Genomic DNA, 10233 nt, shown 5'->3' on the forward strand with positions numbered 1-10233 from the left:
AAATTATACAAATTTAGAGCTTATTTTACAGTTACTTTTGACATGAAAAAAGAAAACTTTTCACATAAATATTTCTTGCCTGCCCGATGAATTGACCTTAGACTTCCATTTAAGAGTGCTTTTGAGTAAATAGGCTTTCTGTGTTTTCAAGTACAGGGAAACATATCTACATTATTATAAATAAAGTACACATACTGTATGCTACATATGCCATGGATACAGATTGGGCTGAAATGTGGGTCCTACAGCACTCAGGTGTTTTATCCATATGTTGTTAGAGAGGATGACTGATATAGGATATAAGGTTGAAATGCTTGCAAACACACAAAGATAACTGTCTCTCTAGCACCTGATTTTGTTAATTTATTCTGGTATTGGCATAATGAGATCAGCAATTGTAGTAACACAATTTTCTTTATTTATTCAGCTGGATTGTAGTTATGAGGTACACTAGTGTATTTCATGCATGATACCAAACTGTTATGAAATGTATGCTTGACCATGAACATGTCATTTGGTCTGCCTCTTTCTATATTGCTGTGTTCTCTCTCTCTCTCTCTCTCTCTCTCTTGCTTGTGCTCAGTATTGAGCCTTCGTCAGGAGAGCCCACACAAATGACACCCAGTCTTTGTGCCGTCAAGTGCCGTGACAAAGCGCGCCGAGTAAGTACCGAGGCCAGGCGGAGAGGAGGATGAACATGTATTATGCGCCTGTAATGATACTGTAAGATGACACCAGAGAGTGTGCGCCTTCTCCCTTGTTCTTTATCGCTGTCATTCTCCCTCCAGCTCTCTCTCATTTGACAGTAATGTGTGTGTTATTACATGCAGACCAAGCAAGTGATGTTCAGCTGTCCAGGCTGTTTGTGTGTTTTGTAGCCTGACCCGCCATCCTCATGGTTCCGTAACGGAGCTTTGCAGCAGAACTGCGAGCTATGCATGTACGTATGCATGCATGTTAGTGTGTGTGCGCGTGTGTGAATCTGTCCCCTCAGGACCTGAAATAGCAAAGCACCGAGGTGAGGGGGGAGGGGAAGTCAGAAGCACAGGCATGGAAACGTGCAGATCCTGTTACAGGATCATAATATCACTGATGATTCAGCGCACGCTCGCTTGTTCACTCATTCACTTGCCCGTGCACCCCTTTCCTTTGCACACTCACACGCTCTCTCATTCATTCGTTCTGTAGATCATTCATATGCTCATGCATGCACTCACTCACTCATTCACTTGTTCACGTCATCTACAGAGAGTTCTCCTTTGCTTTTTCACTAACACATTTATATTTAGTCATTTGTGGAGTGGAGGAAGTGCATAAACAATACAAATAATTATACCAAGATCAATGCAAAGTGTTATCCTAGATATTGTCAGAAGAGTTGGGTCTTTAAGCCTTTGCAGATGGAATAGAAGGAGAGACTCAGGGCACTGAAACAGTGAGCATGCAGTGCGCATGCTCTGATCATAGACCTTTCACACATTTTATCCATGTAGTCTGGTCCTTCACATGAAATTTCTCTTGTGTGCTGCTTAGTATACATTTTGCAGCCAGCCTAGCAGCACTGCAGTGTTTCCAGCCTCTGCTCTGACAGCCCTGTGTTCTCCTGTCCAAAGGCCCCAGCCTTGCTTTTACACTAATTCTGGACTTATCCGGTGCTCTGTTTCACATGCTTAGCTACTGCCAGGAGTGGTATCCAGGAAGTGAGCCGCAGCTGAGCCATGCTTTTAAAGCTGCGCTGTAAAACCAAGTCATCTTCAACTATTTTACAACACGAATAAGGAAGAAAGAACAAACGCTCTTTTAATGTAGCATCTTTTCTGTTCAAGATTTTATGTAGAGGGCGTATGGAAACAGGGTCATTTCCGAGCGCTGGTGCAGCAGTGATGGCGAGGCAGTTTGCTGTGTTTCTCAGTGTCTCTGTGTGCGAGGGAACAGAGTGTGCTGAGTGAGGTGGGAACACGGCGCTCCCCACTCACTGTCTCTCTTTCTGCGCACTCTCTCCTCCTGTTGCCACTCTCTCACTCCTTAGTTTCAGGTCGGAGGCAATAGGTAGCGGTTGCTTTTTTACACCGAGCCAGAACAAACTTTCCCTCCCCAAATCCCAATCTTAACCGCTGCAAAACACCCTACTAAACTTCTGTTGCTACCAAACTGTCCTAGTCTTGGCTCTTCTCCTCTACTCTCTCAGTGACCTTTCACCCCAGAGATGGAGGGAAGAGGATGGAGGAGGAGAAAAAGGAGAAGAGGAATGTGCAGGGTGGAGTAGTAATGGCGTTTCAGTGCTGCACATATCTGTCTCCACTCCTCAGAGTGAGTCACAGGGACCTGTTCAGCTGCCCTGACATTTTTTTTCACCACTTCTCTGAAAGGGACTTTGATTTGTTGTCTTCCCTGCTCAGAACTTGTGTCATGATTTTATTTATTCTTTATTTTACTGGCATTAATGTATCCAGCCATCATGAATTCCACAACGTCTGTTTCTCTGTCCCCACCAAACACCAAACACCAAACGTAAAGGAAGAGGGCAGTAAATCAGAAGAAAACCACTAATTTCAATCATGCTCCTTCCCTCTTTCCACTGACATGCTAACAGCTGCCCAGGCAGTTGAGAAGGCTACATATTTTTTAGTCTCAGTAAATTTTCACTCTTGCACTTATTTTAAGTATTTTTACTTTTTTAAATCTAAATATCACCCACTCTGTACTCAAATGGTAATTTGACTTGTTTCGTTTGACATTTCACCTTTCAGAGCTGCTGTCCTGCATCTATGTAACAAAACTTTTTTTAATCAACAGAAGCAAAAGAACTGGAGGAAACTGTTACTGTATGACCTACCCTCACCTCTTTTTTAATTTCTTACTCTTAAAAGTACTGTTTATCTAGTCATTTCTGAGTAGCTTGCGTTGTGTCTGTGAGCACTGGAATTCACACAGCGACAGGAGACAGAACTTGTTTTGCTCTCCAACACACATTTTTCTGTTTCAATTGCTTTGCCTCAGAAGCAGTACACCAACAGAAAATGTTTCTTTTTTTCTTTAAGTTCCCTCATCCCCACCTCCCTCTCTCTCTCTCCCTTCTCTTCCTCCCACCCTTCTCTCTCCCTCTTTGTCATCTCTCTGGGCGGATTCCCAGCTGACCATGTTTGTCATGGTAACAGTCAGCGAGGCAACAGGCCCAGCCACTTGCACTTCCTGACAGAGTGGAAATGCCTGACAGAGGTGCGCCTGCGCGCTGTTTGCTTGCTCGTGTGTGTGTGTGAGTGTGTGTGTGTGTGTGTGTGTGTGTGAGCACACAGACAGGGCCAGGGTGCACGAAGCTGTCAGCCTGGATTAGGTTCAAGCACACTGCAATGCTGCCTACTGCTACTGGGCTTCACTTTATGGTAATGAGGAGAGGCCTCGGGAACAGGCTTCTTTCTCTCTCGCTCTTTTTTCCCCTCTCACTCTCGGTCTCTGTCTTTTCCTCTCTGTTTCTGTCTTTCCTCCACTGGTTTAAGTTCTGCTTCTTGCTTTCCTTCACACTCTCTCCTTATCTTTGTGCTTTTGCTTAGATAACGGTGCTCATGGTTGTTTTCCTGCCCGTGCCCTTTGTTAGATGTGTTTACACTGACAAGAAGAAAAAATATATAATTTTAAATATGAAGACTACCTCATTGTGTTTCTCTATAGCATGTACAATTCAATTATACCATGGAATTGAATGTACCAGACTAGAACTCTTTCTTGTCTGTGAGGAATAGGTTCAGACAAGCTTGTAAAAATGCACAGTGAGTATTGAGCTTGTCACTGGAGTAGTTTGAGTGAGACTGCACCCTCGAGGTATAACATGCATGCCATTAGTCCAATATGGACCCTATATGGCCAAGAATGTTACGTAAAAACTTATGACACAAGCATCTGGGCCTTTCTTTATATATACAATGTTTGTGCTATATGTTTTTACTACAAATTCATGAAACTTCTCCTCTTCTTTGCAAACACAATCAGGCTTGCAAGTCACGTGGTAAATGCAAGTCACGCAGTATGCAACGCAGGCATTTTCAAAACTTGGAAAGTCTCAATAGCCTAAAGAATTTACAGCCTAAAAACTATCCGCATTTTGGAAATACCAACATTACTGCACAGCATTACTACGCAACTTAAAAGCCTGATTGAGAAGTTTCATGAATCCAGTACGTCTAATTATATGTCGTGAAATTGACGCATGAAGTAGGCAAAGCTCAATATGTTATGCGGCGTACGCTTGTGACAGAATGTTGATAGAAGGTGCTGCAAATAAGTTGCATGCAAACATCTTTTTTTCGGTGAGACTGGGCTAATTTAGAAATGAGGCCAATGTTTTCCAAATTTACTAAAATGTAAACTCCATGCTTATTATTCAAGTTTTGATCTAAAACTGAAAAAAACCATTAAACCGTAAGGGGAAAATTCACAGACATCTGTCTTTCCTCTGAGAACACCACTGCATGTCAAAGTGTCTTCTTTGAGGTCATGTTATTTAAAAGTATATTTCTCCAAAGTCAATGTCAGCACCATATTGCCAATTTCCTGACATTCTCAGCTTTTCATTCTCTAGACATTGAGTCATGAGTACGCAAGTTAGCGATCTAACTAGCAGCTAGCAGCTAAGCAGCAAAGCATCAAGCTGGATTCCACAGGCAGTTTGTTCTGATTTCTTCATTATTTAGAAGTTCTGACTGAATAAAAACCTTTGTAAGCATTTGTACTGTAAATACAGTGAAACTGAAAGAGAATGTGATATGTAGTTACGAGCTTGAGGAATAACTGAAAAGCAGATGTTTGATTACTCATAAAATATAGACTGTGATTAAGTATGTTTCATGTTGCAAGTTAGTAATTAATGTTTTAAGCAGATATTGTAATATTAACCTTTGTCCAAACTCCCCCCTTCCCGTTCTCACAGTGTTGTACTGCTCTCTGTCTGTCTGACTCTTGCTGCTCTCTCCACAGTGCTGTACTGTAACAACATGGCGGCCCCTGAGATGGGCTGTAAATCTGGTGTATATTGTGCTGGTACAGTAGCCGAGAGCTCTGTTTCCTAACATGGGGAATGAGAGCAGTTTCGTTGCTGCCCCTTTCTTTCGCCCAGCATGCTGTTCTGCCTTTTCCGCTTCCCCCTCTCTGTGCATACTGGAGTAACACACAACACTGTGTTTTTCATATTACACACTCACACAACAATCTCTTACTGAAAGTCTGACACACACTTGCCTCCCTCTCTTAGCAGCAAGTCTCAGGAAGCAGTAGTCAGAACAGGATTCCTGTAATTGCCCCTATTTCAGTGCACTGCTCCTCTCTTTTTAAAGTGTGAATAGTTCTGTATGGTGATTAATAATCTGAGTGACTCATAGCAGTTTGAAGAGTTTGGTTTTACATAAAGTCCTGTCCCCATGTTGTGTTACCTTATCTGTTTGGCACAGTTGTAACGTGAGTCGCTTGTGCTCTTTCTTCTCTGCGGCCACCGTACAGATATTGTAGACTCTCACCCCAGTGGAGGCTCAGAATGCTAATATGATGACAGCTTGCGGGCCAATGTCATGGCAACAAAGCTACAATCTGGTAACAGAAATGGTCTTTTATTTTTAACCCAAGTCTACCTGTTGATGCTCAAGCCAACTGCTGTTTGGGTTGGGTGTCTGTTTCATTGGTTGTGCATTTTGTCTAACATACCATGTAGCTGTTCATGATGTTTATTGCCTTTATTTATGGTTACTTTAGTTTATGCGCCTAACAAGTTTTAACATACCATCTCATTGACTAAACACCATGTGTTTCCTTCCAAAGGAGCGTTTTTGTACTTTACTGTTGTATTTTGCCTTTATGAGTTGGCTTTTTGTGGATTTATCTTGTTCGGTTTGATAAATCATGTCATTGTTTTCATTTAGCATCCTTATTCTGGATGAGAAAACATCTAACACATTTTACACATTGTGTTAGATTTTCCTTCGCTCGAGCCTTAATGAAATATGTATATGAACATGGTCTATACACTTAATTGTACATATTTGCTCATCAGAAAACAAGAACTAAGCAATAAAGAAAGAGCTTTTGACTTTGGATCTAATCTTCTCTCTCCCTCTCTCATTTTCTCTCTCTGGTCCAGATATATGTTGGGTAAAGGAGCAAAGCGGAAGCTAGATGAGGATGATGAGGGAGTGGAAGGCAAAGCGCTGGCGATGGCTGATGGCCTCTCCAAGGTCTCATACACACTGCAGAGGCAGACCATCTTTAACATCTCACTGATGAAGCTGTACAGTCAGCGAGCGCTGGCTGAGCCGAGTCTGGAGAAGCGCGTGCTCATCAACAACATGTTGCGGCGCATTCAGGATGAGCTGAAGCAGGAGGGCAGCCTGCGCCCACTCTTCTTTCCTCCCTCACCTCCTCCAGACCACCCAATGGATGAGGGATTCCGGGAAGCGCAGCCTGCTTTTGGTGTACTCTCTGTGGTGGCTCCACCCCCTGTGTTATCCCAGCAGCCCCCAGTCCCACCTCCGTCCCCAGCTCTAGCCAGCCCCACGCCGCTGGATGCTTGCCTCACCCCGGCTTCTCTGCTGGAAGAGGACAGCGCTCTGTTTTGCACTTCTCCCTCTTCACTCCATCATTCTCCATCCAGACTCCGCCCCCCCATGGCCACTGACAGCTTCTCCTCGGCCCTGGATGAAATCGAGGAGCTATGTCCATCATCCACAGCGGCAGGGTCTATCACTACCTCCTCACTCACCGTGCCCCTTCCCATGCCCCTCCAGTCCTCCAGCCAGCCCACCACAGCCTCAGACTCCAAAAACTGCACCAAATCCTGCAGCTCAAAGCCGGAGGGGCCGAGCCCACTAGCTGTGGAGCGGTTAACAGCAGGTACAGCAGGTACAGCAGCTACTGAGCCCAGAGGGATGGACACTCTCCCTACAAGTGGCTTGGACATGAGCACTTTGCCATCCTCCTCCTCTTCCTCAGGCTTCCTCACCGATCTGGCCCTGGACGATATTCTCTTTGCCGACATTGACACCTCCATGTATGATTTTGACCCATGCACCTCGGCAGCAGGGGCCTCCCCATCCAAACTATCACCTGTGGTGACGGCCGATGACCTCATCAAGACTTTAACCCCCAACCAGCCTTTCAAAATGGACCTCACTGAGCTGGACCACATCATGGAGGTGCTGGTAGGATCATGACCACATTTGGCTGGGAATGCAAAAATAAATCTTTTTTTTTTTTAGATACAAATTTTAAAAACTCTTAAATACTCTTATCTCTGTGGGTGTTTTGTACAGTTTTTATTTTTAAGGCAAGGCAATTGTTATAATGAGTCGTGATGTCACCCAGTACTACTTTTCAACACTGTGCATGCACTGTGCTCGCCTTTCCAAATATGAACATGAAGGAACACACTTGGCTTCTGTCAGACATCATGACCACTTGGTAAATTCCTGTCTTTTTTTAAAAAAAAAAAAACTATTATCTGTATTTAATTTCTCAAATAAGCAGAGAAGGAGTAGCAGCTCTCTTTCCCCTCCTCAGCGTACAGGTGCAAGAATGTGCTTAACCAAGTCTATTTTCGTATAACTCTCATTTTCATAAAGCACAACAAATTTAAAAGAGGAACTTGGTTTATGTGCTTCTTTAGTGTTATTGTTCATATGATAATATTATAAAGAAATATTTAAGTGAATTCGCTTTAAATTTAATCTTGTCAAATAACTTTTACTCTTTAGTATGATAAAGGACATGCTTTACGCCAACTGATGTATTTATACATGAGCTTTGGTATGAGATTTACCTTTAAACAAATTTCAGATGATCTGCAATGGTGATTTGGTTCAGGCAATAAGTGCAAACAAGTGTGCAACAAGTGTGAATTTCTTTTAATGTGACGAGCAGTTCTCTTCCTCCTCAGAAAAAAAAAGGTTCAGTCCCTTTATGCAATGCAAATGCCCAAAATCGCCACCTTCGTTATTTTCAGGTTTCTGAACATTTTTACATTTATATTATTTTAAAAATGTAATTTCCTGTAAAATTATGACACTAACTGATAGTATGTGCCTGATAATGCAATTTCATTCATTTCATAATTTATGTCATAAGCAGCCTCAAATTAACATTGATTTAAAAAATAATCAAAAACAAAAACAAAACATTTTCTACTTCTAACACTGGCATCATGTTTGCTTGTTTTATGAACATTTCCCTTACCCTCTCTTTGCCAGCGGTACATTATTCATATTGCATGCAGGATTGCATCATAACTGTACAAAAGCAAGCTGTAGGATTTTAGGCAAGTGGGTTTTATTTGACCTTATGCTTACCATTGGTTTACCAGTAAGTTTTGCCGATGGTCACCATGTCCTGTCTTGGCTCCTTGTTGTCTCTCTTGATGGTTTCGGACCGTAGAAATGGTCAGAACGATTGGGGACAAACATTGGAGACTTTGAATTTAACACATGCATAAGTGATGCTTGTCCACTGTTATAGTTCAGATTACCAGAGGAGATTGTTTTCATTTATATTTCTGAACGTTTGCATTACCAGCCTTGAGTCCATGGTTAAAAAGCCTGTGTGTGCAACAATAGGCAACATATGCCTTTAGCTCTGAACCCACTGCAAGCCACTTAATGCAATGAAACTGGATGTAGGGGATTTAGACTTTGTGTTTTCAGTTCATTTCTGACTAATCACATCATACATGTACAAAGGGACCATTTCTCATATCAGCTGCTTAGTATTATAGACCTGTTTACTGGAGAGTGCTGTTAATTAGTGAAGACTTTGTAACAAATATCATTTCCCGTCACAGATTTCAAGAGCATCTTGGCTTCTTAGCATAGTTTCACACAGGCATTATCAGACAGTGAATTGTAATACTGGTTCTTTACTAGTGTGACCATTTTAGATACAGGATTCGAAATGTCTATTTACAGTGAAGCCTTCAGTGGGAGTAACAGATCACATCCTATAGTGCTCAAGAGATTATATAAGAATTTGAAAAGATGACGATCAGGAGTAGTATAAAGCCAAGCGGGCAATACTATTCATTCATAATTATAATTACTGATTATTTTAAGTTGTTTGAATTTGGAGTGATTTTTGTTTTAAATTATTTATTTTTCATTTCCTGTGTAAATATATTTATTTTGATGTGAATCTACCATCTGGATTGTAATATGTACAGATTGTATGGTAGGAATGTACTCTGCTTATAGGAATGTATTATACAATGAATTGGGTTGGAAGCCATCTTTTTTTTTTGTTTTGGAAAATGTATTATTTTTGTTTCTGTTTTGTTTCCTGTATTATAATTTTGGGGTGGTGTTTGTGGCAGTGTTAAGGTCTACACTCCCTACCCCTGTTTAAATATGAGTATTTAATGTCTGTGTACTTCATAGTGTGCAAGGGAAAAAATTGTGAAGCAATACTTTATTCTCTTCAAAAACTTCTGAGGTTCAGACTCCAAAGCTTATTTTTAGGAAAGTCTATCTATAACCCTCAATGCCAAAACATATGAAGAGCAGAGACGAGTGCTTTGTGATGCCGGTTACTGTTAGTATGACATGGTGTCTCCCTGTCTTCAGCCTGTACCCCAGACCACCTGTCTGGGGAAATATAACGAGTTCAGTGGTTTTGGAGAGAGACTACCAGGAGCTGATGGGGGTGTGTATGTGTGTATGTGTGTGTTTTGGGGGGGGTTGGCCGGGGGTGGGGTGGGGGAAGGGGGTCCCCTTTTCTGCTCAGTAAGAGAGGCTGTATTTTTCACAGACCTTGGGAGCTGTGCCTTTTCTATGCAATTACCGACATATTCATTTTGAGGAAAACCCACCCACCAACTGATGATCACTGTATTTAAAACAAGGTGTGGACTGTAGAATATATATAAAATATGGACAGGTGTCTATGAATTTGAAACAGTCTTACTTTTGTAGTTTTATATCATACAATAAACTATTCAAAATAAAATTAATTTGATCTTTGTCATTTTTTGCTTTTATTACATTTACAAAATTCACTTGAAGCATTAAAAAAAATATATGACTGATGATGTATAGTACAATGTCTATATACTGTACACTCCAGACTAATCAACAGGTTTTATGATCGTTTCTTTCTCTCCTCTGTATTTCAAAGCTAATATGAAGAATTTCTGCATCAACAGTTGCCACCATTTTGTAACTGTGACTCATGAGCTGTTACTGTGAGCCTATTTCCAGCATTGGGGCCACA

At 41.6% G+C, this 10233-nt stretch overlaps 1 protein-coding gene across 8 annotated transcripts in view; it reads left to right on the forward strand.

Annotated features, from left to right (window-relative positions):
• The window catches only part of sertad2b (SERTA domain containing 2b), a 35882-nt gene extending 25909 nt beyond the window's left edge, over nucleotides 1-9973 (forward strand). For 2 of the 8 annotated variants that reach the window (XM_026945669.3, XM_026945660.3), the window contains exons 2-3: nucleotides 5491-5580; nucleotides 6125-9973. In XM_026945669.3, coding sequence (XP_026801470.1) covers nucleotides 6129-7193 — 1065 coding nt within the window. In that variant the 5' untranslated portion in view covers nucleotides 5491-5580; nucleotides 6125-6128 and the 3' untranslated portion in view covers nucleotides 7194-9973. The other 6 variants (XM_026945675.3, XM_026945641.3, XM_053232424.1 and 3 more) reach the window with 5 other exon arrangements.
• The last annotated feature ends 260 nt before the right edge of the window (nucleotides 9974-10233 follow it).

This window comes from Pangasianodon hypophthalmus, chromosome 3 (genome assembly GCF_027358585.1).
Source record: "Pangasianodon hypophthalmus isolate fPanHyp1 chromosome 3, fPanHyp1.pri, whole genome shotgun sequence".
Lineage (NCBI taxonomy): Eukaryota > Metazoa > Chordata > Actinopteri > Siluriformes > Pangasiidae > Pangasianodon > Pangasianodon hypophthalmus.